The sequence below is a fragment of the Lasiosphaeria miniovina genome (assembly GCF_030549165.1).
Source record: "Lasiosphaeria miniovina strain SMH2392-1A chromosome Unknown B0T26scaffold_2, whole genome shotgun sequence".
Lineage (NCBI taxonomy): Eukaryota > Fungi > Ascomycota > Sordariomycetes > Sordariales > Lasiosphaeriaceae > Lasiosphaeria > Lasiosphaeria miniovina.
The window spans coordinates 5,888,137-5,913,852 of record NW_026848221.1 but is presented as its reverse complement, the minus strand read 5'-3'; the positions used below and the strand labels follow the sequence as shown (position 1 = coordinate 5,913,852).

The following is a 25,716-nucleotide window of genomic DNA, read 5'->3' as shown; positions in this document are numbered from 1 at the left end:
GGCGGCAGGAGCAGCAGTAGCAGCCGGCGTAGTCGCCATGCCCGAGGCTTCTGGTCGAGCACATTGTCTACCGCGCGGGTCGCCTCGTCGGGATGCAGCAACGGCCGCTTTTCCGGCCGGGTTGGATCCATTGGCAAAGACCAAACGACGGATTACCTCGAGATGAAAGTGAATGAATGAATCAGGTAGGCCAGCGCGCAGAGCCTCGGGGGCTGCTGCAGATTGTCGGCGTCGACGATGGCGGTCACGCTTCACCTTGGATAGTTCGGGATGGTTGTAAGTCGCGAAAACCAAAGCTAGCCGAGGACGCGGGGAACGAAGCTGAGGACGGGGGGACTACCACAACCGCGTCCCATCCATCAAGTCAAGTGAAACCCCAGCTGTGCGACGTACTCTGCAAAACTTGAACCGCAAATTGGGTACTGGAAACACCCGAAATAGATGACACGCTATCAATCAATCGGATAAGAGTCGAGATGGAAACGAATCTCATTCTCGGTCCACGTTTGATGAACGCGATGCGTGATGCGCGAGCGATGCGCGGGGGCCGTGATGGCTTCCCGATTCGGCCGGGATTGCAATGGGCATGACGGGAGTGAGGGGAGGGGATATGGATGGAGCCAAGATGGGCTGCTGAGTGCCCGGCGCGGCCGCGAATTCAGCCACAATACCGAGTGCCACCCATAGGTCGCTGTTAGATCTTCAACGGCGGCTGTTAATCTGGTTAAGCTTGCATGTCTGTCTGTCTGTCTGTCTCTCTGTCTGTCTGTCTGTCTCTCTGTCTGTCTGTCTGTCTCTCTGTCTGTCTTGGACGAAACCGCCTGGCGCTGGCTGAACTGGGGACGTTGGGTGGTGGATGGTGGTCCGCCAAAGCCAAAAGTCTAGTGCAAGTTCGGTTTCTAGCACATCGGTCAATAGACCTGAATAAAGTGTTTTCTTTTTGCCGATTTGGGACCGGAATAGGATATAGAATTGACCCACGTAAGGTGGTTTACAGAGTATAATACCAAGTTACACAGCGGCTGCAGGGGCCGACTCTGCGAGGTCTTGGCGCGGGGGCTTTCGGGGGATCAGCACCGAGAGGAGAGCAGTGTAAGTGGCCAGGCACCGCATGAACATCAAAGTGTAAAGAGCCAAAAGGCCAAATCCAATTCTGAGCTGCTTGCTCGCTGAATAGGGACGAGTGGTACGTAAAAATATTGGAAAATAGGGTACACTGTTGATGGAACCAACATCCTAGACAACACCTGACGAGACCGTAAAAGGGGGGACCGCCATCCCCTCCCATCACGGTCCAGGTCCCAGACCAAAACGCGGTGTCCTCCCCGTAAGGAAAAAGGGGTTCAGGACAGCCATCCCAAGAGAGATTCTGTTTCTCCCCTTCCCTCGCCCGCGACGTCTGTCCCCATCCCCCTTTTCCCCCTAGGTAGCCAGCCCCACTGAACAAAACACCCAAGCACAACAACCCCCTTTTGTAATCCCACCCCAACCCAATCCAACCCAATCCAACCCAATCCAATCCAATCCAATCCAATCCAACCCAACCCAATCCAATCCAACCCAATCCAATCCAATCCAATCCACCCAACGCCAACAAAACAGCCCCCCTATACCATATCCTAATCACGCAGTAGGAAAATTCCAATACCGCCTCCTTGCACTCATGTACACCTCATCCGTCTTATCAAACCTGCACTGAAAAAAATTAAACACGGCGAACTCGTCGCGCTGCATCACGTAGCTGTCCGGCGCCGCCCACACCCGCGCCACCACCTCGGCCAGCGCGCCGTCCAGCAGCGCGCTGATCTTGGGGTCGCCCTCGGCCTCCTGGCTCTCGCGCGCCATGTCCAGCGCCTGCATCACTATGGGGCCGGCGGCGAAGGAGCTTTTCGGTTGCTGCTGGGGTTGGGACTGCGAGGAGTGGTAGGAGGAGTCGTATTGTTGTTGGTGTTGTTGGGAGGGGTGCTGCAGTGGCGGCATCTGGCCGTTGTAGTCTTGCTGGCAGACATGGTGATTCTGTGCCTGGTGGGAGGGGGGTAGATTTGGTACACCTGCTGCCGCTGCTGGTGCAGCTGGGAGGGATACGGTAGGTATTGTTGGTACTGCTGCTGCTGCTGCTGCTGCTGGGAGCCGTCCAGAGGATCGAATTGGTGCAGCTCAAGCTGCTCTTGGTCGAGCCCGTCGAGTAGATCTGGCAGGTATTGGACTGCTGTTGTTGGCGACGACGATGTCGACGACGACGGCGCGGGAGAGGCTGACAGCGAGTATGCTGACGACGGCGCTGTCTCGAATGACAGCGCTGTGGACGACGACTGGGTCGAGGTCGATGGCGATGGCAGCGGTGACAGGGCTGTGGGCGACCGAGTTAAGGACGGCATGATGGCGTTGACGGTGACAGTGGTGTTGTGCTTCGCGGCTGGCGGCTTGTCGTAGTACGATGCGCTGGACGGCCGAAGCAAGTTCTGGGCTTGAGTAGACAGGATCGAGAGTATGGCTAACTCTATATATATCTAATAACCCGAAGACAGAGGGGGACAATGCTCGGCAGCTGGGCAGACATAGGCGAGAATGCAAGGGCTGTGTGGTGGCAGGAACTGCCGATCTGCTTCAAGCGGGGAGACGAGCTTGTGAGGGCGTCTAGGTTCTCCCTTGTCTTGGCCAGGGGCAAGGTTGGTCAAGCAGTTTGTAGAGGAGTAGGGGTATCCCAGCACCTAGCTGTTGCTTTGCTGGATTAGTTGATTTTTTTAAGAGAGAATGGCTTACCGAAGCTATCGTCACAGGGTCCGTTGGAGATCAGGGAAGGGGTGCCCCCTCTTATAGAGAGAGGGAACTCGTCAATGGTCGACCCATCGCGACACGACCGGTGCCAGCATGGGACAATGCACCATGTCGATGGCTAGACGAAGCGTTAGGCAGCCGGAGCAAGCTTGGCAAACCTAAGCCCGTAGCCCCTCCAGAGAGGTCCTAGCAGGCGGGCAGGCGGGCGGGCGTGCCAAGCTCGCGCCCTTGACGCCGGTGACATAAAGCCGAGCTATCTTGTCTCGAGGCAACGCTCCAAGTCCTGAGGGGGCTAGACTAGCCAACGTGCTAAACAGCCCCCTTCCAGAACCCGTCAAGAAGGCAGACTTTGCGACGCTAGCGCGTTGCATGCCGACCATAGCTTTTCAGAAGCAGCATGAAAAACGTTATGTTTGGGGTCATCTTAGGAGGGTATGCGTAGCCGGACGGGAGGCATTCAATCTCTTGATAGACAGGTCTGAGACAGAGCGCTAGCCCCAGGGTCAGGTCGGCCCTTAGCAAGGACAACCAGCGACGGCAGCAGCACAAGTGACCCATGATGGCTCGCCCTGAAGGATAAGGGGCAAGACAATACTACCAAGTCTCGATGGTCTACAGCCTACGGGCTCGGGCTGGAACAAAACACCAAGGGGGCAGCAGTCTGGACACTCGCGATGCACGGGTGACTCGGCCAAGCAACTCGGGAGGGATCGAGGTTTCATGGACTTGGGCTGGCGCTGACTACGGGCTGGCGCTACGAGTTAACCGAAGAAAAGCCTATTGCCGATAACGCAGGTCAGCCGCGTGCGCGGCCGGCTTGCAAGCTCTGGGCATTTTCACCTCCAGAGACCGCCTTCACGAGCATTTATCTACACATAGACACTAGCCCCCGTTCGACGATGGTGAATGGTGGATGACCGAGCCGGGGTTAAGGGGGCCCTTGCTCGTCGCTATACGGCCTCGAGAAGAAAATAGAATAAGTCAGGGATGGGGTGTGAAAATGCGAAAGGGCGAAAAGGCCAAGAAGTCATGTTTGCCCTCAGGTCTCGGCAGGGAGGGAGTTTGGGGAGTTTGCCTCTGGGGTGGGGATTCGATTCTACGATTCTCGGTGTCGCCTAGCTCCAATGAGGCATGTTCTCCTCTGTATCTACATACTACAATAAACATGTCGTAGGGGCTAGCAGAGTATGGTATGCTTTTTGGCAAGGAAACGGCAGCATGATAACCTCCCCACATGCCGGAATACCGGTTTTACGGCGGGTGACCAGGTTTCTCCGGAGAATTCTCGGGGGCCAGAGCATGTAGAAGAGACGAAACAGCCGGTGGCCGGGCGAGTCAGTCGATGCCGGGAGCAGTACCTACCTGATGCACGCTATGTACAAACAGAAAACACACAAACCGCACACACACACACACATACGAAGAGAGACGGAGAGCATTTGGAACCGCCTGCCAGTCCATAGCAGCGCGAATGTGCCTGAGCATGTGCCTGATAACACCAAAAGCACTCAGACCAGCGAGGTCGAGAGACGAGATCGAGACAGACATTCCCATCAGGACAACAGTCAAAGACAACCTAACCTAGCACCCAAAAAAAAAAGAACATCAAGCTCCAAACTAAAAAGGACCTCTGTCTTGCCATTGGCCATGATACGAACATGTTCCCCGTCCCCGTAAAAAATGGACTCCGTTCCGAAGTCTCCCCCCTTAGCGCAAACCCTATTGCCGTCAAATTTTTTTTTCTTTCGGAGGAAGGGAAGGAAACTGACAAGCATGGAAAGTGACATCTGGCACTCTAGCGACGAGTTGCGCGTCAAGGCAAGAAGGCAGAAAGCAGAGAGGCAGGGATATCATACAGCACATTGCTCCCATCTCCCACGGTCATCCCTGAACAAATGCAAAGACAGACGCCCCCTAAGTGGTGATGACTCGGATACTTTTCTTTGGGAAAGGTAACGGGAATGGGAAAGGGAAAGAAACGGGTGATGTACGGGATAATGACAACCCCGAAAGGAAAATCCGATTCGGATCTCTCGAAAGAGCATCCTACCTACCCAGACTGAGGCAAGAAGGAGGGTTACGCAAGTGCCAAGCATCCGGCGTTTCCCCCCTACTGTGTATACTGTAGCGGCCCGAGAGCCGTTGGAACATACATTCCTACACAGCACGCCCCATTTCTGTTTGTGTGCTTGTTGTATCAGTACAAGTTAATGTTACATTGTTATTGGAGGGTTCTTGTCTATATACGCAAACAAAGATGCACCCGCTATCTATCTACACAATAACGTCGGTGGTTTTTTTCTTTTCCATCTTCTGATATACAATATGTTAGTGATATGGGGGAAGGGCGGGGAAGGGAGGCATGGAGGCAGCGACATCAAGATTTGTGCCAAGGGGGAGAGGAGGAGGGGCGTATGCAGTGCAAATCCAAGCTGGTTCAACGCTTGCCCCCCCTTCTCTTGCCGATTTGCCAGCCCCAGGACCTGAGCACCTTGACTACCTTGGGCGTGATAGCGGCCGTCAAGGGGACGCGGATGAAGATGAAGCTCTTGTGGATGGCGTACGCGAGCGCGAGCTGCGTTGCCAAGCCTATTGGTGCGAAAGCGGTCAGCCGTTGAGAAACAACAAGCGGTAAAACGATAAGACAAGAAAAAACTCACTGGCTCCTTCCTGTTTGCTCCGCTCCTCAGCCTCCTTGACGCCATAACCCTCCACGGCGAGGTCCTCGCCACCATTTCGCACCCTGTTTTCCCTTAGGGCCTCGCGGTACTCGCGCCAGAACGTCTTGACCCCCTCTGGTATTACCTTTTCGGCCCACGACACTACAACGTGCTCGACTTGGGCTGGCAGCCAGTAGCAGTCGCCCGTTAGCCACTTGCCAATTTCAACGAGGGAGGGGGCTTGTCTTACCGATCCTGTCCGTGCCAACGGTCCGGACAAGCAGAAAGCAAAAGGGAAAGTCCAGCACGGTCAGTCCCGCATACACGCCAACCGCAGCCCAGCCGTATTCCCTTGACAGCTTTCTCATTCTCGCGGTAAACCCCAGCCGTTCGGGCTCGGCCGCCTTTCCGCCCGTCTTCCCGTTTGTGGAAGACGAGGATCCCTCGGACCTTCGGGCCCTCGAGGAGTGGAAGGGGCGCCTCGCCGAAGAAAAGAAGTGAGTCTGGAGCGGCCCGGCTTTCGACGTCCCCTTAACGTTGCCAGCCAGAGACTTCCGGGGCCAGAGCTGAGACAGGCGCACGCTCTGGTGCCATGGGAGCGGCGCAAGGTTGGTCGAGAGCCTGCGGGTCCAGAGCTGTTTCCCGACGGCGTCCCTCGCAATCCGCTTTGAAAGAGAGCTCCCGCCCAGCACGGCGTCGAGCGCCCCGGCTGCCGTCCGTAGCATCGTCGTCGTTGTCGTCGGTTGCCGTCACCGTCGCCGTCGCCGTCGCCGTCGAAGGTGGGGGCGGCTTGGCTGGGCTGGGCTTGTCGCAAGTTGCCGCCCAACGCTAGTGGTGGTTGGACTCGGAAGGGTTTGGGTGTCGCAAGGCCGTAGTGTGCACTTCATAAACTAGGGTTTCCACCATAGAGGTGCCGCGCCTCCTTTTGTTGTGTTGTGTCGAGCCCGTCGCCACCAATCCGTGGCAGTCAGCGAGCGTACTACCGGAGCTTCCGCCGCACGACGGGTTCTGGTGGTTCCGTTATGTCCGACGTCACGCGCACGCAGACCGAGCCAACTAGCAGGCGACAGGACGCACGCACTTCTCGATTGAGAGCGTTTCCAAGCCCCCAAAATTGCCCTGTCTTCCGTTTGTCAGGCAATAGTCGAGGCGAAGGGCCCTGGTTCTGTTCGTTCGATGTGCTAAGTAATCGGTGAGATCCGTCGTGGATTTTTAATTTTTTTAGTCTACAAGCGTCCGAGCTCCCCCGCGGAATGGGAGCCAGGGAAGCTTCCGCATGCGAGGTGATGCAACTTCCGGCAGGCAAAACCTGACAGAGCTCGAGCCAACTTGGCGCTTCCCATTGGTCAATTTGGTAAGTGTGGTTTAGCACAGCTGGCAGCGCTACCTACAGATGCCGGCCAGCTGTTAAATTAGAAGTGCCTGCCGGCAGTGTTTGCCAGGTGACTCTCAGCTGGTATTTCAGCCTCGAGGCTGCAGCGGGGCATTTCCCATGCCGCTTGCAGTGGGGCTTGGAAAGCGCCCAGATCTTCAACGGATGCCGGGCAAATGCGGGAGGGCTTGGCCGGCCAATCGCCGCTCCCGCTCCTCCCTCTTTATTGCCCTTAAGCGCCGTCTTCAACCCCATTTCCACGCCTGGTGAGCTCGCGCCAGAGAGGCGGTTGGGCTGGCCCCGGCCTCGAGGATTAGAGAAGCTGCATGATTGGGCCATTCGGGTCGACCAGGTTTCTCGAATTAGACCAGCCTAATACCGCCACGCCACGGTTGCGTCGGTGGGTGTCGCTCGACGGAGGTGCAACCTCAAAAAGAAGCCCCTCGACGACGCGACGCCTTGCTGGTGTCCCATCTAATTTCTGTCTTTCTTTCTCGGCGCGACTGCGGTGCTCTGTGATGACTCCTGCCTTGCAACTCCCGGCCGCCTATAGCTTCTAGTTTCAATTCTCGTCCTCGTTTATTTGTTTATATTGTCGCCAAAACATCTTCGCATCCCTTTCAAGACCGCCGACTAACACCAGTGCGGGGAGCTTGCCAAGCGAGGCAGTGAGTGCGGGGCATCGTCCACCAGCTTCCGCTCTGCTCTGCTGACCACGATCCAAAGACAAGGAACTCGTCGAAGAAAAGGAATTGGACTCTGTTCGAATTAAAGCACTCTAGGAACGTGAAACATGTCTGGATATTATCCCCGTGAGTTGCGAATGCCCTCAGCCAAGTGCCTACCTAAGGTACCTAGCTCTGAAGCTGACCTCTCCTCCCAGCCCCGCCCGGTGGTGCCGGATCTGGAGGTATGTCGTTCCACGTAGTCTTTCCGTGACAAGCACCGAGAGAACAAGACAGGAAGCTTACCTAGGTCATCCTCGCTTGCAGCGAAGAACAACTACCCGCCTCCGCCCATGTCCGCTCCCCCAACGCAGACCAAGTTCTCGTACCCTGCTCCTCCCAGCGGACAGGGCAACAAGAACTATCCTCCTCCGCCTCAGGGGCTGTCCGGCACTCCGCCACCCAAGGGGTCGTCGCCTTCATATCCTCTGCCCCCGCAGCAGCAGCAGCAGTATCCCGGGCCGCCTCAGGCAAACGCCCTGCCCATGCACTTGCGGAACCCGTCGGCAGCACCTCAAGACCCCCAGCAGTTCTCCCCGCCGCCTACATACCCCCAAGATGAAGAAGACGGCGGCTACCCACAAGAGAAGCAGCAGGGAGGCGCGCCTGATGCATCAGCTCCCGCGAGTCTCCTGGCCGGCGCCCCAGCCGCAGGCCATTTCGCTGGTGCAACGGCGGTTGTAGACGACGTCGGAACCTTCAACGGGGGCAGCTATCGAATCAGCCATCGAGACTGCAACACCATTCTGACCATCCAGCTGGCCATTGGCTGCCCGCTGGATGCCAAGCCCGGTACGTTCTCTCCGCTTTGCTAGCCTGCCCACGAGACATATCCGTCGCTCTAACACGTCGTCAGGGGCCATGATTGCCATGTCTCCGTCGATCGTCCTCAAGGGCGCCTTCAAGTTCAGCATGAAGAAGCTGGTGGCTGGCGGCGAGATGGCGCAGTCGCACTACACGGGCCCTGGCGAGCTGCTGCTGGCGCCTCCCATGCTCGGCGATATCACGAGTCTCCGCCTCACCGGCCAGGAGACGTGGTCGGTCAGCCACGACGGCTATCTCGCCTCCACCCAGAACGTCACCAAGGACTATAAACGCCAGGGAATCGGCAAGGCCATGTTCAGCGGCGAAGGCCTCTATGTTTACAAGATTGGCGGCGTCGGTCTCTTGTGGCTGACTAGTTTCGGTGCCATCATCCGCAAGGACGTATGTATAGTTCCCACACGGAAGCAAACCCCATCTCGACCCACATGTCAAAAGAATATCGGCTGACATTTCCCCATTCTCCAGCTGGCCGAAGGCGAAAAGTACATTGTCGACAACGGACACCTCGTGGCCTGGAACGTAAAGTACATCCTGGAGCGCGTCGCTTCGGGCGGCTTCATATCCGGCTTCGCGTCGGGCGAGGGCCTGGTGTGCAAGTTCACGGGGCCGGGGACCGTCTTCATCCAGACGAGAAACGCGGTACGTGTTGATGGCAATGTTCCCAGAGAATCAAGTGTGTGCCCGGCGCTGCTAACACACTAGGTTCCAGAAAGCATTCAGCGGCTACATGGCCGGACAGGCCATGGTCATGTAAAGACGGGCGATGTCGAGAGTCGAGCCACGGGCTTGGACGTGGGCAACGATGCGGGAAACGACGTGGGCAACGATGAAAATTGGAACAGAAGTCTATTTCGGCGCTGCTTCTGCTTCGGCTTCTGCTCGAGCTCTTTCTCTACTTTCTTCTTTCTCACCCGGCGTCCGGACTTTTGGGGGCGGGTTGGGCGGCTTGGGCGTTGTTCCTATTTACCTTCGATCCTTTCTCTGTCCAGCCCTTCTCCGGTGGAATCGAAGCCTATTTACAAAAGACGCGACGTTATGTTGGACACCCGTATGCTAGGATAGGTATTGCGTAGCGAATTGAGTTGAATTTCATCCCGTGAGCCGACCTTGCACTGTCAGAACCTCGCGAGGGTACCTGCCTGCCTTGGCCGTATTGACTTCGACTCGCGGTTGCCACAGTTACGTCGCCGATGAGTCCCGGAGGCGTGGTACGCGGGAATCGGGACAGCGGGCGTGGGAAACAAATAAGGTGAGTATGGACTCGGGAACCTCAAACAGCGAACAGGCACATGGGACTTGAACAGCATGTAGCCAAGCACGACGGATGGGGAATGAACACCGGCGGAGTTTCTACTTCAGATGGAAGAGCAGGGGCCGAGACCAGAGATCAGATCAACCGCCGGCCGCTCCTCCCTCGCCTCGCCCGCTCTGCACTCTGCCCTGATCCGAGCTCGTCCGTCCAAGGCACCTTACTGCTAGGCATCTTATCTGCTCGCCGTCGCTGTCCCGTCTTCCGTCCTCCCAAAACTTCAGCCACCATAGCGCAGTTGGGATTTCCAGCCATCGCCAGCCTTTTTGGGTAGTTGTGGTATTTTGTCTCTCGCGTCAGCTTTACGGTATCTCTTCTTCCACGGAGCAGTGAAAAGCGTTTTTTGGGAGCGATCGACCTCCGCCTTGGACGACATATTCTGCCCAAATCGGCAAGAAAGAAAAAAAAAAACAGACAGCTACCAGCGACGAAAATCACACTCACACACCCACCCCGACCTCTGTCCCCCTCCGGCTGTCCGCCACCTGCCTCGTGGCTCCTCTTCTTTAAGGGAATAGACGTCGACGTCATTCTACCACTTTCTAGTTAGCGACCACTCACCCGCTTCCACCCTTCCACCTCAAATTCAGATCTCACTCACCATCCAGCCCTATTCTCCAATCACTGACAAAGCGTTTATTCTTTTCGTCAGTCCGAAAGCTGTCCACCAGCCTCGAGCCTCGGACGTCGGTAGCCGGCCTACAAGCCTGTCATACCCTCTCGGGTGTAGTATTGTATCTCGGACCTGGTGTTCGCTCTCCTTCCTCGTATTCCGCACCTACGCATGCTCAATCGGAAGTGTCGTCGATCGGAGACAGTATCGAGAGGTGGAAACGCTGGTGCCGTTTCGGGACTCTACTAAGCAGACAGGACACTACACGGGAAAGGAAGCGCGCAGAGAGTGGCTGGAACCTAGAGATTTGGCTACCGCCAGGACCGGTTCACAACCACTGTAAGTTTTCCACCGCCATGATGGCACCAAGGACCGAAGCCGGTTTTCATGGCTATGCCCGCGTGGGGAAGGCGGTCCAGCCAATGTCACTGCCGCTACGCGGGAGGAAGCTCCTCTTTACTTTGCCCGTCCGCTGCCCAATCCTCTCGATTACACTCTAAGTCTCCATTTTCTCCTCTCGATCCATGACTAAAGAAATCTGAAGGAGTTTTGTCCTTGCTATCGCGAACTCCTTCACTGGACGAAACTACAGCACATTTGAGTTTGGCTTACCGTGGGTATCTGATCATTCTTCCCTCTGGCTGGAAGAAATCAGTTTAATAACAATGACAGAGCGTGTTAAATCGGTTCTCTAAAAGTGTCAGCACTTGCTCAAGGAGTGCGGGTTTTCTGAGCCTGCAGGCTCTTCTGGAAAGTGTGAGTCCCTCCCCACCGGCCAGTGGTCAAATGGCCGCATCAATGTTTTGTCAAATTCCTTGAGACAAAGCTCCGAGATGGCTTGAGAGAGGATGAGCAACTAACAATAGCACCGCGTAGAAAAGGGCGCATAGGGAGAGCTCTTAAATATATACCGTCGCTCTGTTATCTTTTTGGTTGGCCGTTGCTTTCATAGTTTGGCCGCGATCGTGTTACTACCGCCTTTCTCGTCCGAATACTTTCCTGAAATCTTTGTATCAAGATGTCGTCCACTCACACCGGCCAGCATCAACATGCCAAAGGCACCAGCCGCATCAGGGCGCCCGCCCTCAAAGTCAGAACAAACTTCATGGATATAACTGCTTCCAACGGAAAGGCAAAGGCTATTGCGTCGGCTGACTGGCGCAAAACGGCCTCGGCCGTCTCATCTTCCGGTAGCTCTCTGCGGACAGGGACCGCGTCAACCAGAGAACGAAGCATGAGGAGCAGCTCGGGCATGTCGTCTTCGGTGATTGTCGAGGTGGAAAACATAAATCCGGGTTCCGTCAATATCCGGCGTCGCAGCGAGGAAGAAGCTCTCTGGGATATGATCGTCCCCGCTCGGACAGGCAGGTCAGCCACGTTGACATCCGACTCCCTGTCCGGACTAAGTGTCTGCGAAGTGACAGCCGTGCAGTTCAAAGACATGAAGACCATGACGGTGAACATCAATGGCGAGGATATATTGCTGCCTAACCGGTTCTCTTTTGATATTGTTCCTGTCAACACCGCTGAGAGTTCTGAAACTTCGTCGTCTAGGGTTTCGATTGGGGAGTTAAAGCGTGTGAATGGCCCGCGAAACTTTCACCTCAAGCCATCAGACGAGCTGCTTTTCTCCCACGATCTACCAGACGACCTCCAGATGCTCCTAACAAAGGAAAATGGCGTCGTCGGTTCGTCAAACGCCTTCTCGGGCTTTCAGCCAGATTTTGGTTGCTCCCGCCGCCCCAGAAACCTGACGAAGAGCGCAATGTTCCAGCGAAGCAGCGAAGATTCTGTCATGGGCTGCTTCCGGAGCGTTCAAGCAGAGCCCGATGGAAGACGCAAAAAGTCGACAGAGGATGACGGTTCGCGGTTCCAGATGCTTCTGAGGCGACTGAACAAGAACAAGGCACCGCCGGCCGACGCTCGCCAGACAACTAGCGCATCAGCCTTCGATATTCGAAAAACTGATCCCTCCATTGTAGCTGCGAAAGTGAAGAACCACGAGGCAGCAGAAATGAACTCAGAAGCCGATCGACGTAACCAAGAACTCATGGACAGGCTTTACGAGCGGCTTCCTGGTCAGGGTCCCAAGACGGGCCAAGAAGGGTCCCAAGACTCGGGCTATGCGACGGGCAGTAGGACACAGGACCAGAGAATATATCGTCCAAGTGACGCCTCTGGGAGCATGAGCAGTGTCATTATCCAGAGACCCCAGGGACAAGACACTTTTGAGAGCCCCACCAAGAAGCTGAACCCCACCGCGCAAGAGTTTCAGTCAACTTCGGGCATGATGGCAATGCCGAATTTTTCGCCAAAAAAGCTGTGCCGTCCACCGCTCACAAACTTGTTCCCCAATATGATCCGGCCGGCGACATCTATCGAACCTGGCGTCCAAACCATGCGGGCCTCGCAGTATGACCCAAACCAGCTGACGGACGGTGTAGCTTCTCAGCCACGACCTTGCTTCGGCTCGGGAGAGGCGATGCTCAATGGAGCCGTATCATCTGAGCACATGTTTCCGGACCTTCAAAAGAACCTATCCCTTAATGGCATCAACCCACGACCTTGCTTCGGCTTGGGGGAGGCGATGTTTAGGGGAGCCATATCGTCTGAACACCAGTTTCCGGACCTGCATAAGAATCTGCCCCTCGATGGCATCAACCAACCAGAACTGCCACCATATATGGGCATGTTTGCACCGCCCAAGGCACAAGGTCAGCAACCCGTTGAACCTTTTCCTTTTGCTCCTCCCATGTTCGCTCAGCCGACAATGTCGGCCAGTCCACTAGCCAACAACTTCGGGACGTTCAATTCATCTGGCCTGCCATTTTCGCCGCTGGAAATGGCACAGTTCAACCTGGCAAACCCAAATGGGTTCAACACGTTCCCGTATCACGGTGCTCGGGGTCCAACGGGTGCTCATCCGCGCCTCCCGGATGGGTTCAACCTTGGCAACACAATCACGTCGCCATTCGCAGGCGCTCCTTTGCCTCACGTCTTCGCTAACGAGGAACACTTGTTCGGTCCAGACGACAGAATAAACCGGCCTCATTTCCCTGTGACGCAGAAACCACGGGATCATGACCCGGTAAAGCAGCAGCAGTACGAGGCATACCTGGAGTGGCGAAAGGCCAATGAACCCGGCTACCATTTGCGCTGCAAGATGCGCCAGGCACACCGTGTTGTTAGGCAGTGTCAAAACCAACAACAGGGGAAGCCTGGCAATGCCGCCTAGAAGGCGATTGCAGAAAAAGCCAAGGCCGCAGTGGGAGCGAGGGCGGCGGCTGCGGCGGCCGAGAAGAGGTCCCTTGAGGAATCTGTGCGTAATGAGTGGAAGGTGAAGGTGCACGAGAAGAGTTCGTCGACCGAGATGGAGAAAACGAAGCGAGTAGACAAGGCGGGCGAGAGTTCGAAACCGCCTGCCAGCAGCGGCGAGGCGAATACTGGCGAAAGCAAAGAAGGGGGCGCTGACGAGTGAAGGACAGGACAGCGGAGCGAAGCAGATTTGCCGGGGTCATCGATATGATTATAATGCTATGACGGCGATGAAGGATTATTGACAATGATATTAGGCAGGCTGGCTTTTGGCATTGAGAGGGATCGATCGCTTATTGTGGTTATATGTTATTGTTGTACGAGCCGACGGGGCCTGGACGAGGCGCTGGATATAGACCTATGGTTTGTCTTTTTCATCGTTTCCATTTTCTTTAGTGCGTTTGGTTTGGTTAAATTACTAGCTCCGAGGACTAAACACGAATATCCTACTCTAGGTTATCCAGGCCATTGGGCACCGCGCCTGCTTTGAGGCTCTGAGTCTTTCTTGTCGTCTAGACTGGGCTGAGAGGCAGTGTCGATGTTTTGTGAGGGATGCACAACTCACGGGAGACAGGCGTTAATTCGGTACCAAGAGTCGCGACAAACCCACGGTGCATGCGCCTTGGCAGACAGGCATTCGCAGTGTGACAGGGACATGGGGGTACGGCCCGCGGTATTGCGCCTTGGCAATGACGTTTGGGTTCCGTGACGATCTCAAATGGTCGCCCAACAATTGTTTGTGTGTATACGAAGTACGGATAAGGAATCACTTGGAACATTTTATTTTCGGGCTTGAGTGAGGGTAAAGTTCCGATAATTTCGGGAGGGCAAATGTGAGGCAGAGCCCAGAATAGTGGATCACCTTCCTCAAGCAGATCGACCCCCATCTCGTGTTCTGCAAAGTCTCCGCGGGCTGCTGTCCACGTGCTATTCGCTATTCGCTGATTGACTTGCGAACAAATCATAGGGCTTCAGATTAAGGACACCAGCTACCTTAGGTACATAGCAGGTTAGGTATGTACGAAGACAGTACATGATAATAAGCCAATGTGGTACACCTCGGTGCAAAAATCCTCGAAGCAACGAGAATGAAACAGCCTAGAAGTTTACTGAATACGTACCACTCTTTTTTGCCCGAGACGGCCCAGCACATTTCGCCAAGGCGGCACACGCTTCTGGCAAGTTTTGAGACCCATTGGAGGCGATGTGATGGTGGCAGTGTCAACGCCGATCAGGGTCGGCGGATGCCAGTGCCTTGGAAGATAACAACGCTCGCAGGGAAGTCGAAATAAAGATTGGCCATCCGGACCCGTACATTTCTTGGGTACGTGCGTCACTCAAGCCATAACGGTAAGGATATTCCCCCCCCCCCCCCTTTGAGAAGCAGCGGACTTGGAACTTTGGAAAGAGAGAGAGCTCTGGGGCCCAGTCAATGGCCGTTGTGTCTCCCATTTCGCGGCTGCACTATCTGTACGATACAGGACAAGTCGAGACCGGGGGGGTCCCACAAGTTCAACTCTTTTTGGGTATTAGTGGAATTCGCCTGATTGATTTGCTCGCAACCGCAACTCGACAAGATGCAGGAGCCAGGGGACGGGACGACCGGGGGTGACTTCCTTATTTGTTACGACTCGGTCGTCGAGGTACATAATACATGGACGGTACGTCGAAACCTGGTGAGCCATGTAGCGTCACAGGTGTACCCTTTGGGATACTGGCTTACCCGCCGTCGCTATCCCTCCCTCTTCTCATCTTCTGTCATCCCCAGAACAGAGCAAGGAATCCTGGGGCCGGCCTCCTTGGTTTTTTTTAGTTAGTGTAGATTCGGACCTCTCCAGTGTCCAGGCACAGGCACAGGCACAGGCACAAGCACGGGCACGCATTTGCGGCGTATTGCCCATCGCCCTTTCCGGATTTTCTCCATATTTGTCTGATTGACTGATACTCTCGCTTTCCCCCCATCACGCTCGCTCTGGCCTGATTCTTTTCTTTTTGCCATCTCTCGCTCTCGCTCTCCATCTCTTGCTCTCACTCTCTCCCACCTGCCAACTACCTCACTCGTTTTGTGTTTGGCATTCTCGTACTCGTTGTAATCTTCCAGTTCCAATCACTCGCTCGCTCTTTTTTTCTCCCCTCCTCGGTGATCGTCCACCCCCAATTTTAGTCTCTCTGTCCCCTTTTTTTACTCGTTTTGGCTACACCCCCATATCAGAAATCCCAACCCATTGCTCTTTGCCGACATCTTTTAGCTAGAGCCTTGCTTTCTTTTTTTCGAAGTCTTGGCAATACCGGCACTCAGAACCCTTGCCCAGTCCCCCACGATCTGGAACGGATCCGCCAAGTCCCACGATGCGATCCTTTGCCTTGGCGTCTGCCTTGGCGACGCTCGCGGCCTTTGCCTTGGCGACGCCTACTCTGACGGACTTGGAGCAGCCTCACAAGCGGGCCTCGCTCCCTACGGTCACTGCCTCAGGCAATGGTATGGTCCTACTACCCCTGCGGGCTGTTTAAGATGTGTAACTGGTTGTGAGAGACGCAAAGGGGAGAGAAAAGGAAGCTGACGTGGATTCGCGATGCTACAGCTTTCTGGCAAGACAAGACGCGCTTCTACATCCGGGGAATCGACTACCAGCCCGGCGGCTCGTCGGCCATGAAGGATCCCCTGGCCGACTCCACAACCTGTCTGCGCGACATTGCCGAGTTCAAGAAGCTGGGTGTCAACACGATCCGAGTCTATATAACAGATAACTCGGCCAACCATGACACGTGCATGAACGCCCTCGCCGACGCGGGTATCTACGCCATTATTGATGCCAACAACCCGCTGTTCTCGATCAATCGCTACGACCCGGTCCCGTCGTATAACGCCATGTATCTGCAGAGCGTCTTTGCCACGGTTGACGAGTTTATCCAGTACGACAACCTGCTCGCCTTCTTCTCGGGCAACGAGGTGATCAACGACAATGTGACGAGTACCCTGTCAGCCCGCTACGTCAAGGCCACGACGCGCGACATGCGCCAGTACATTGCCAACCGCGGCTACCGAAAGGTCCCGGTTGGCTACTCGGCCGCCGACGTGTCCCAGAACCGCATGCAGATGGCTCAGTACATGAACTGCGGCACCGACGACGAGCGGAGCGACTTCTTTGCTTTTGTAGGTTTTGTTTCTCGTGTTCCGTGATGATCTTTTCTAACGCGGTCTAGAACGATTATTCGTGGTGCAACACAAACTTTCAGGTGTCTGGCTGGGACCAGAAGGTCAAGAATTTCACTGGCTACGGCCTCCCCATCTTGTAGGTTTCATCTTCATGCTCCCAAACACCCGCCTTGCATCTTTCTGACGGGATATAGCCTGTCCGAGTATGGTTGCACAACCAACGGCCGCGACTTTGGCGAAGTTGCGGCTCTCATGAACAGCGAGATGACTGGCGTTTATTCGGGTGGCCTCATGTACGAGTACGCATTGGAAGACAATGGGTTCGGCATTGTTAAGATCTCGAGCTCAGGAGTGCAGGAGCAAGGCGACTTTGCCAAGTTTGCAAAGGCTCTCTCTGCGAACCCGGCACCTACTGGGGACGGCGGCTTTACTTCGACGACTAAGTCCCAGCCTTGCCCTACAAAGGACGCGAACTGGCTGGTTGACTCTACTCTGCTCCCCGAGATTCCCAGCGGTGCCAAGGCTGTGAGTTCTCTTTCGTCCGTCGACTTTGTCACATACTGACACATTCTAGTTCATGAACAGTGGCGCTGGAAAGGGCCCTGGCCTGACGGGCGATGGATCCCAAAACGCTGGCCCTGCTAGCATCAGCGACGCGTCCCCGGGATCCGGTGCCGCCACGGCAACGCCCACCCACAGCAAGAACGCGGCGGGCATTACCACTGTCGGAGCTGTGGACAAGGCGCCACTCATCCTCACGGCGCTAGTCTTTGTTCTGACCCTGAGCGGAACTCTGCTGCTCTGAGGCACGACTTGCAGATTCTCACATGTTAGGCATGGTTACTTTTTGGGCACCATATCGTCTGCGACGTATGGCTAACAGGATTTTCGTGCTTGCGTAGCCGTCTCGGACGTGATGTGCTGGATACGGGACAGTGGTAATTGAGCATTTAAACGGAAATTCAAGGTCATACCCGCGAGGATGAGTTGTTACATAATTATTACGCGTTTAACTTGGCATGACACCAGTTCATTTTCAGGTCGATAGTGGACGGGTCATGGTTATTTTCTTAGTTCGTTGTCATCAGGGCTCTATGCTAAAATGTAATACTGGAGCCGTGCCCTGAGTGGGAGCATTCAGAAACAATGCGAGGCTGCCTGCTCAACATGACTGTGGTGGTGTTTTGTGAAACGTCTAGACTTGAGTTGCTATGTACAGAGGCTGTTTTGTCAGGATGTCAAGGCCAGTCGCAGCTCTCGGCGACGAGCCGGGCCAGCTTCTCGAGCCAGAGCCTGTCGACGTCGTCGAAGCCGTCGGGCGCAGTGCAGTCGACGTCTATGATAGCCACGACCCTGCCCTCGCCCCCTCCGGATCCCGCGGATGGCACTACGACGATGGGCACGACGATCTCGCTCCGGCTGTCGCCGTCGCAGGCGATGTGGCCCGGGAACGCGTCCACGTCGCCCACCACCTGCGTCGTCGCCGTCGCCGCCGCCGTCCCGCACACGCCCCGCCCAAACGGGATCGTCTGGCACGCCACCTTGCCGCTGAAGGGCCCGAGGATCAGCTGCGGCTTTCCGGGCCGCGACTGCGGGTCGAGCGTGTAGAAGCCTGTGTTTGATGTGTTGGTTCTCTGCTGTGGTTTTCTACAAAAAAAGCGGGAATAAGAAAAAAGAAAGAGGAAGAATGTGCAAGATTGCTCCTTGAGGTAGGTAGGTAGGTAGATGGATGGTGATTAAGCATGCAGTACTTGGGGGTTGACGAAGGGCTTGGGGGTGTTGTGTTTTGGGGAGAAGATAGGGGGGAAAGAGCGAAGATGGGGAGATTGAAAGATACGGAAAGGGGGATAAGTAACATCTGAAGGTCTTTTGCCAAAGGAAGGTGAAAAAAAGGGAAAAGAGACGTCTTGATGTGAAGGGGTAAAACGAGGTCTTTGGCAAAAGAAGAAGAAGAAAGAAAGAAAGAAAGAAAAGGAGACGTGTTGATATGGAAGGATAAAGGGGGAGAGGGGTGAGAGTAATGTGGGTAGCGAGCTTTTCGGGAAAGAAAACAACAATGAAAGAAAAGACGAACCTGCCCAGTTAACCTGGTTGCTGGGAGCCGGGAGCGACTTGTAGGCGTGCCATAGCAGCGACGCCGTGTTGGCGAGGTTGCTAAGTAGGCAGATTTGGTTTCGTGTCAGTCAGTCAGTCAGTCAACAATAGTTTCCCGGCTGCTCCCAGTGCCACTTCAACATAAGTTTCTCCTGTCTCCCCGTAGTTGCTGGACGGTGAAGTAGGTCCCGGCACAAATATGGGAGGGGGGTGTTATTTACCAGACCTGTTTGAGAGAGAATGAAGGGTCAGTATAGCTTTTGTGTATGCGACATGTATGTATGCCGAAGATTCATATCATCATACCACACGAAGCAGCACATAGTCCATGAGTTTAGTGTTTTCCCCGTGACACTAATGGCAGCCACTCCACTCTGTCCGGAGAAATAAATAAATAAATAGACAAAAGCTCACCCAGTTCCGCTGCTCGAAAAACAGACCTTCGGCCTGGTCGAGCACCTGCTCATAGGCCTGCTCCTTGGTTACGTCGGGCGCAAATTTGGCCGCGTCGGCGTGGACCTGTTGGTGGGGAACGGAGGTTATGAGTTTCCTTTTGTTTATATACATACACATGTATACATATACATGGGTAGATGGGCGGGAAAAGGGTGGCAGAGACGGACCATGGTGTTGCCTTTTTTCCTTCGTATTCTGCTTTCTATACCCTGAATCGACTGGCTAGCTGGCTGGCTGACACCAGATATTTATGGGTCGGTGGGTGTGTGTGTGAGTTTCGATGTAGAATAATTCTCTCTCTGTCCTAAAACGAAAGCGGCAGGGTTCAGATCCTACACTCGTGCAAAGGGGCAAGATATGGGCCGGAAAAAAAGATTTCTTCAAAAGGAACAAAAGTTAGAGATGTGTACAATTTTCTCATATGCGGGTGGTGGCGGTGGTCGTTGTGATGGCTGACTACTATCGCCGTGATCGATATCGATATCTGTCTCTGTGTTTGAGCAGTGAGCAGCTCTCAAACATTTAAAGTGGAGACTCGTTCTTTTTTTCCCGGACCGTAAGCAGGTGATGGCGTGATTGGGTCACCCAGCCGTCACTTGTCACACGGCTAGCCCTGGCTGGTTTGTTTGTTTGTTTCATTCATTCTCTGGGATGGATGGGATGGGATCAAAGACTTGTTCCAACAGGAGGAGTTGACAAAGCTATTTCTAGCAGTAAATAAAATAATGAATAATGATATATCTAAATAATACAATATTCCCACTTATGCACTCCTTCACATATAGAAAACGCAAAACGCCTCATGCGGGAAGTGTAGTAGATTACATATTTCAAAATTTTATTCTCCTGCACTGGTCTGTGTCTCGTTGCAAAATAAATAAACAAACAAATACTGGGTATATCCTCTCCCCGGTTCCCCATTCCCCATCACCTTTTTACGTACCGACAGCATACCCCCCTGACCCTTTTGAACCAACTCCCCAGATTCCAGATTCAAAACATAGGTACATAGGTAGCCTCCCCGATAGCCCAAACACCCCCCTGAAAGTAAGTACCTGAGCCAATGGCGCCTGTCAAAACTCCAAGATATGCCCCCCCTCCCCCCGCCCCTTAAAAAAAAACTCCTAGAAACAACCACCAAAAGACCGAAGTGATGTATATATATACACATAAATAGATAGAGATGCCAACCACCTACGTAGCAAACCGAAGAAAGCCATAAAACCCCCCACACAGGTAGTTAGTTTCACGCATAGCTCCGCGCGACATCCACCAATCCCGCCTTACCGGCGGTGAACGCGCAGCGACTAACGTCCATACCCACAGCCTCGTGCACGACGCCCCAGACGAGGGGCTTGCGCCAGACACCAGCATCAACACCATCACTATCGCCCCCCGGAGAGTGGGGATGGCAGCGGGCGCTGACGACGGCGCTGCACGAGCCGCCGGGGAGGGCCATGGGGTTGCCGACGCGGCGGCCGTTGACGAGGCCGGCGGGTTCGGCGCGGCAGAAGAAGACGACGGCGAGCGCGCACAGGGCCAGCAGCGCGAGCGCGGCCACGAGCACCAGCAGCGCGACGCCGCTGAGCGCGAGGGCTGCGACCATGACGTCTGGGCGGAGCGTCGTGCCCGTGGCAGTTGCGGAGATGACTGGATCAGGAGACGCCGTGGACACGTCGACGAGGCGGATGGTGGTGGCGAAGAAGCCCTGACTCAGAACAAAGTCGAGGCCGGCAAACACGGCCATGAGCAGCCATGACACGGGACGCGGCAAGGTCAGGTACAGCGACGTGTTGGCGCCGCTGCCGGCAGACAGGCGCAGGGGGCGGGCGTGCCCCGCGGCGAACAGGGACGACTCGTGCGAGAGGTAGCAGGCGGTGGCGAGGCCGTTGGCGGCAAAGTAGAGGACGGCGACGAGGAGGTGGGGCAGGGCGGCGAGGAGGGCGGCGGTGGCGGGGCCGTCGAGCACGGAGCGCACGGGCAGCAGCACGACGAGCGAGTGCGCCGACACGGCGCCAAACGCCGACAGCTGCGCGCCGGGCTCGGCCGCCACCGAGATGGCGAGCGCCGCCGCCGCGAGCCCCACCGGCGCGCTCCATGCCAGAACGGCGAACAGCCATTGTGCTAGCGACGGGCTGCGGAACCAGTAGTGGTCGCCGGCCGCGACGTAATACTTGGCCTCCTGCAGCCCCCAGCGGCCCTGGCGGACGTCGGCCTTGGACATGAGGCAGGACCCGCGCGTGGTCGGGTCCGGGCGCTGGAGGAAGGAGCCGATGGCGTCGCCGAGCGTGGCGAGGGGCTGGAAGGCGGCCGAGGTCTTGGAGAGGTACAGCACGGCGGCGGCGGCGACGACGGTGATGAGGTTGAGCAGGGCCACGACGCCCAGCAGCGCCCCGTTCAGATCGACCTCGCACGTGCTGGCGGTGCGGCCGGGCTGGGCCATGCAGTAGCGGACCGACGCCTGGTCGAGCGGCGGGTTCGACGTGCTGAAGATGCGCGTGAGGGCGTCGCCGGCGGCGCCGGTCGACGTCTGCAGCAGCGAGTTTGTCTGCGAGACGGTATTAGTGATTAGGAGGGCGGCGTCAAAGGTCTGCCCGAAGGCGCCCTTGAATTCCTGGAAGCAGTCCGAGGCGGTGAGGTTGACGAGGTCGTCGCGGCTCGCCTGCTGCTGGAGCGACAGCAGGTCGAAGCGGCTCAGCAGCCCGCTGTTATTGGCCGTGCCGTTGCTGAACGGGGCACCGTCGAGAAACGACTCGGCGACCAAGGCGAGCTTGAAGTTGGGGGCCGTCTGGGAGGTGAAGAGTACCGCATTATACCTGTCATGCCGGGACGCCGGCTGGTTAGCTTCCTGCCACGTCGTCCAGCGCTTCGAAGGGGGTGGCTTACATTAGTTGGGTCACCACGGCTGACAAGAGCAGGATGAGAGCCAGACACGTCCGTGTGTTGTCGATGTGCCCGAGGTTTCGGAGAGACGGGACTCCAATGTCCAGCCACTTCTTCTTCTGGTGGGCCACGTCGACCTCGGCTCTTGTGGGGCTGCTGAGCACCGAGAAGACGTAGTTGGCGCCGGCGATGATGATTATGCCGAACACGCTGAGGACGGCATGGAGGACCCAGCTGATGCTGGATGTAGTTGAGCAGGATCCTGAGAAGATGACGGACCTGCCTTGGAACACAGACGCCTTTGCAATGGCCACGACCAAGCAGACGAATCCCGCCACCAATATCAAGAAGGAGAGCAGAGTGTTCAGAGCCACCCCGGCTCGCCAGCCGACAGACAGGCGCCTCCATCCTCCGCCCGGGCCGCCGTCTGCCTCCTCATCACCCCCATGACCGACCGGCGACCTCGGGCGGCCCGAGTGCTCGAGGTAGGAGCCGTCAATGTCGGGCACTCTCGACTGGTGCAGCTCGTTCTGGTGTTCAATGTCGACGCCGCGCTGGCCAAGCCTGACGAGCTTCCGCTGGGCGACCGTCTCGGGCGTCTCGCCGCGGATGTAGTTGATGACATAGTCGGGGATGAGGTTCTTCTCGGTGGCGACCGAGTCCGTGTCGTAGTCCCGCGTGGGCTGCGGCTGCCACGTGCCTATCTGGGGCAAGAAGGCCGGCGTGGCCGGGCTCGAGGCGGCGTCGGTGTCGGAGATGCTCTCGAACGGCCACTGCGCCGTCCGCCTCCCGAGCCGCGAAAAGTTTGGGATGGCAGAGGGTTCCCGCACTCTGTCTCGCGTCAGTCCACGGCGACGCCGCAGCAGGTTCAAGGTGGGATAGAAACGGACCTCGTCATCTGCTGCACTTCACCATTCTCATCCCACGTGTAACGAAAGGTTGACGGCCCATGGTCCCTAGGCGGTATGACTATCTCCATGCCGCAAGACGAGGCGGCGGGGCAGGACAGCAGCGAGGCGCAAGAGACATAAGGAAGGAGGGCGGCGCCGGTGAGGGTGGAAGGGGTTCGTCACAAAACATCAGTCGCAAGGCACGCTGGGGGGATCATGACCTTGACTCGCATACAGGACGACAACTGGTGGCTGAGGCCGGGCTCTCAAACGGCAGGCAGGGGTCAGGGAGGAGAAGCCATCATTATGTATTAGTTGCCTCTCATGGGTCCCAGCGGGCGGGTATGGGGAGGAAGGGCAGCCCGGGGAACCCTCGGCGAGGATCTCTGCCCGCTTCCTCCTCTCCTCCCCGTCCTGGTCCTGTCCCTACAACCCACAGACATCTTTGACGTACCGCTGCCCGGTGCTAGTCAAACCAGTGGTGTTGTTCTGTCTTGGGCAGCTGGGCGAAGGGGGATTGCCCCGCGCCATGACGCTCGAGTTCGACGACAAGAAAGACGGTAGACAACGGCACTGGTATGTACCTACCCCTGCCCCTGGTCCGACACTCCAGGCCGGGGGAGCCACTCACGACGTGCATCAGGGTGACAGGGTGACAGGGGTGTCTATATTAAGGCACTGTATGCAACTCGCGATCGCTCACCGTCGTGCCCCAATCAGCAGCCACTTGGCTCGCCACACTATTGTTAAGTATTCGACGGCTTGGGTGCCTTACACCAAGGGCCTGTTGTTTGGCTAGGTAGAGATGAGAGGAGGCCCTGTTCAAACTCTGAAAGCTTGGGGCCTGCCTGCTGGGGGTCCTCTTTCTTGTCGCAGAAAATAGCTAGGTAGGTTAGTAGTTGCATGTAAGAGAAAGATGCCTCTTTTCCATTTCTTCAGCCCAATTTTTTTTATCCATTACCTCGTCCCTTACCTTCCTCGCCGATGTAAAAGACACGATCAAATGAACTGGGCTGGTTCGTCGAGCAGTCGGCACTCTCCGTCTCAAAAATAGAAGTCCCGCTCTGCAGCAGTCCTGCAGCAGCCTTGCAGCGGAATCGAGAACTTCCAACCGCCGACTTCTGGCCTATATACCGGTGGTACTACCTGACAAGGGGCTACACCTGCGAGTGCGGCTGGTATCTTTAGCACCCGGAATATCGACACTCGACAGGACCATGTGCGCACGGCCAGTCTGGACGGCAAAAATTCCGGGAGAACCAGTCGGCGAATTGCCCGCAGAACAACACATGCTGCAATGGATTTTCTGGTGCATCGAGCGCCTACTTGGGACTCTAGAGACTCGAGAGACAGAACCAGAGAGGCTAGAAGCGGGAGGTGGGAGACGTGAGACGGGATGTGGTCCACAACGACTTGTCGCCATGGAGGACATAGCCGACTCGCTCGCTCGCTTGCTCACGGCTTTGTTTCTCTGCTCTCCTGGTCGGCTTTTTCAGCACTTGACTTTCATGGCCCGAGAGCGCCTCAGAACGGCCGCAAATCCCGAGTTCCAAGAGCCCGGATGGGAGAGATTTGTCTCTCTGGTCATGTTTGAATCGTTCATGCCGTGTCCCCGTCGGCTCGACGATCGAACCTGCCCAGCATCTGCATCTGCATCTTGCATCTGCCCTTTTTCTTGTCTCGTGGCAGCCCTGAAGGAAGCCGCCAAATCAAATCCAGGCTGGGATTTCCAGGTTGTGGTACGAAGGTCCGATTCATGCGTTGCGGGGGAGGTTGTGACTCGCTGGTAGGTGGAGGTGCTGAACGTTTCAGGTTCTGCCAGTCCCCAGTGATCCGGACGCCAGTGCGGTGACACGAAACCCCCCAAGCGATGGGACGAGTCAGGACAAGACAAGAGGGATCAACTTGGTGGAGGACAGGATGGAGTTGTGCGTGCCGTCGCTCCTCCATCCGAAAGACTCGAGGAGCGTAGCACTGCAACGTCTTCCACAAGTCACGTCTCTTCTCGACGAAGCCGATGCGGTTCCTCTAGACTTCTAGGCCACTTCCCGGTTTAGACTAGGACAGGTAACTCTCTTGCGTACCTGTCATGTTGTCAATTGATACAACTTGGCGAATCGCTCAGGCTTCGGATGACACCCCGCCGTGTCGCCGACACTACAACCCACCGAGTCTTAGCTTTTGGGGTCGTGGTTTCCTGATGGCCAAACAGTACCGACTTTCTCCCCGACCGGGTCGAGCCGCATAATGTTTGTTTATTATTAGTAGTTGCGTTTCTCCAAGTCGGCGGCCAGTGCATGAATAAAAGAGCACTATGGTCGGTGACGAGGTTCCTGACCAGAGAGTGCAGCGAAGAGGTACAGCACAGTATAGCAGCACAGCACATACAGGTACAGCACAAATAGAGGCGATATGAGTTTGACCATACTGCGCGTCCCACCGGTGAGCCGTTGCGCTGAGGCGCCGCGTAGCAAAATATGGTGCTTGCCAACGGCGTGTCACACTCGAGTTGCGGGATCGCTCCTTGATGGCCGTCGCTTGATTTGCAAAGCATGGCTGGCTGGTAAGATCAGCGGTTTCCGACTTCTGACGGCAAGAACAGCTGCCCAAAGCTCGGGAGTCATCTAAACCCCTAACCC

The 25,716-nt window shown here is 56.1% G+C and overlaps 8 protein-coding genes across 8 annotated transcripts; 5 read left to right on the top strand and 3 right to left on the bottom strand.

The window, feature by feature from the left end:
• Positions 1-4,973: 4,973 nt before the first annotated feature.
• On the bottom strand, positions 4,974-6,214 carry B0T26DRAFT_698232 (uncharacterized protein). The gene is made up of 3 exons (XM_060441425.1): positions 5,689-6,214; positions 5,439-5,621; positions 4,974-5,367 (listed from the first exon to the last, which is right to left on the bottom strand). The coding sequence occupies exons 1-3, from the start codon at positions 6,161-6,163 to the stop codon at positions 5,216-5,218; spliced, it is 810 nt and encodes a 269-aa protein (XP_060301359.1). The 5' UTR covers positions 6,164-6,214; the 3' UTR covers positions 4,974-5,215.
• B0T26DRAFT_698231 (uncharacterized protein) lies at positions 6,107-6,676 on the top strand. The gene has a single exon (XM_060441424.1). The coding sequence runs from the start codon at positions 6,461-6,463 to the stop codon at positions 6,632-6,634; it is 174 nt and encodes a 57-aa protein (XP_060301358.1). The 5' UTR covers positions 6,107-6,460; the 3' UTR covers positions 6,635-6,676.
• A 923-nt stretch (positions 6,677-7,599) lies between these two features.
• On the top strand, positions 7,600-9,457 carry B0T26DRAFT_698221 (tryptophan RNA-binding attenuator protein-like domain-containing protein). The gene is made up of 5 exons (XM_060441423.1): positions 7,600-7,720; positions 7,803-8,327; positions 8,392-8,741; positions 8,826-8,999; positions 9,070-9,457. Exons 2-5 carry the CDS (start codon positions 7,829-7,831, stop codon positions 9,112-9,114), a joined length of 1,068 nt encoding a protein of 355 aa, XP_060301357.1. The 5' UTR covers positions 7,600-7,720; positions 7,803-7,828; the 3' UTR covers positions 9,115-9,457.
• Positions 9,458-11,300: 1,843 nt separating this feature from the next.
• B0T26DRAFT_768125 (uncharacterized protein) lies at positions 11,301-14,098 on the top strand (the record flags this gene model as incomplete). Its single annotated transcript, XM_060446494.1, has 2 exons — positions 11,301-13,466; positions 13,518-14,098. 2 exons carry the CDS (start codon positions 11,301-11,303, stop codon positions 13,758-13,760), a joined length of 2,409 nt encoding a protein of 802 aa, XP_060301356.1. The 3' UTR covers positions 13,761-14,098.
• Positions 14,099-15,946: 1,848 nt separating this feature from the next.
• B0T26DRAFT_638325 (beta-glucanosyltransferase gel1) lies at positions 15,947-17,559 on the top strand (the record flags this gene model as incomplete). The annotated part of the gene is made up of 5 exons (XM_060437023.1): positions 15,947-16,076; positions 16,180-16,751; positions 16,802-16,890; positions 16,949-17,279; positions 17,329-17,559. The coding sequence occupies 5 exons, from the start codon at positions 15,947-15,949 to the stop codon at positions 17,557-17,559; spliced, it is 1,353 nt and encodes a 450-aa protein (XP_060301355.1).
• Positions 17,560-17,655: 96 nt separating this feature from the next.
• Positions 17,656-19,745, bottom strand: B0T26DRAFT_174600 (GAF domain-like protein). The gene is made up of 6 exons (XM_060433583.1): positions 19,715-19,745; positions 19,472-19,608; positions 19,263-19,367; positions 19,070-19,074; positions 18,829-18,908; positions 17,656-18,366 (listed from the first exon to the last, which is right to left on the bottom strand). The coding sequence occupies exons 2-6, from the start codon at positions 19,472-19,474 to the stop codon at positions 17,993-17,995; spliced, it is 567 nt and encodes a 188-aa protein (XP_060301354.1). The 5' UTR covers positions 19,475-19,608; positions 19,715-19,745; the 3' UTR covers positions 17,656-17,992.
• A 711-nt stretch (positions 19,746-20,456) lies between these two features.
• On the bottom strand, positions 20,457-23,386 carry B0T26DRAFT_768119 (uncharacterized protein). Its single transcript, XM_060446493.1, has 3 exons — positions 23,078-23,386; positions 22,191-23,018; positions 20,457-22,120 (listed from the first exon to the last, which is right to left on the bottom strand). Exons 1-3 carry the CDS (start codon positions 23,164-23,166, stop codon positions 20,551-20,553), a joined length of 2,487 nt encoding a protein of 828 aa, XP_060301353.1. The 5' UTR covers positions 23,167-23,386; the 3' UTR covers positions 20,457-20,550.
• Positions 23,387-24,090: 704 nt separating this feature from the next.
• Positions 24,091-25,395, top strand: B0T26DRAFT_698197 (uncharacterized protein). Its single transcript, XM_060441422.1, has 2 exons — positions 24,091-24,816; positions 24,890-25,395. Exons 1-2 carry the CDS (start codon positions 24,295-24,297, stop codon positions 25,115-25,117), a joined length of 750 nt encoding a protein of 249 aa, XP_060301352.1. The 5' UTR covers positions 24,091-24,294; the 3' UTR covers positions 25,118-25,395.
• Positions 25,396-25,716: the final 321 nt, after the last annotated feature.

Excerpts from the sequence above, each read along its gene's own strand:
- B0T26DRAFT_698197 (XM_060441422.1), top strand. The coding sequence starts at position 24,295 with ATGTGCGCACGGCCAGTCTGGACGGCAAAAATTCCGGGAGAACCAGTC. Across the intron at positions 24,817-24,889 it reads GCTGGGATTTCCAGGTTGTG|GTTCTGCCAGTCCCCAGTGA; the intron begins GTACGAAGGTCC and ends TGAACGTTTCAG.
- B0T26DRAFT_768119 (XM_060446493.1), bottom strand. The coding sequence starts at position 23,166 with ATGGAGATAGTCATACCGCCTAGGGACCATGGGCCGTCAACCTTTCGT. Across the intron at positions 23,019-23,077 it reads GAAGTGCAGCAGATGACGAG|AGTGCGGGAACCCTCTGCCA; the intron begins GTCCGTTTCTAT and ends GACGCGAGACAG. Across the intron at positions 22,121-22,190 it reads GCCGTGGTGACCCAACTAAT|GTATAATGCGGTACTCTTCA; the intron begins GTAAGCCACCCC and ends CCGGCATGACAG.
- B0T26DRAFT_698231 (XM_060441424.1), top strand. The coding sequence starts at position 6,461 with ATGTCCGACGTCACGCGCACGCAGACCGAGCCAACTAGCAGGCGACAG.
- B0T26DRAFT_698221 (XM_060441423.1), top strand. The coding sequence starts at position 7,829 with ATGTCCGCTCCCCCAACGCAGACCAAGTTCTCGTACCCTGCTCCTCCC. Across the intron at positions 8,328-8,391 it reads CCCGCTGGATGCCAAGCCCG|GGGCCATGATTGCCATGTCT; the intron begins GTACGTTCTCTC and ends ACACGTCGTCAG. Across the intron at positions 8,742-8,825 it reads GTGCCATCATCCGCAAGGAC|CTGGCCGAAGGCGAAAAGTA; the intron begins GTATGTATAGTT and ends CCCATTCTCCAG.
- B0T26DRAFT_174600 (XM_060433583.1), bottom strand. Across the intron at positions 18,367-18,828 it reads CAACCAGGTTAACTGGGCAG|GCTTCTACACGCTCGACCCG; the intron begins GTTCGTCTTTTC and ends CATCAAACACAG.
- B0T26DRAFT_698232 (XM_060441425.1), bottom strand. The coding sequence starts at position 6,163 with ATGCTACGGACGGCAGCCGGGGCGCTCGACGCCGTGCTGGGCGGGAGC. Across the intron at positions 5,622-5,688 it reads CGTTGGCACGGACAGGATCG|CCCAAGTCGAGCACGTTGTA; the intron begins GTAAGACAAGCC and ends ACTGGCTGCCAG. Across the intron at positions 5,368-5,438 it reads GAGCAAACAGGAAGGAGCCA|GCTTGGCAACGCAGCTCGCG; the intron begins GTGAGTTTTTTC and ends TCGCACCAATAG.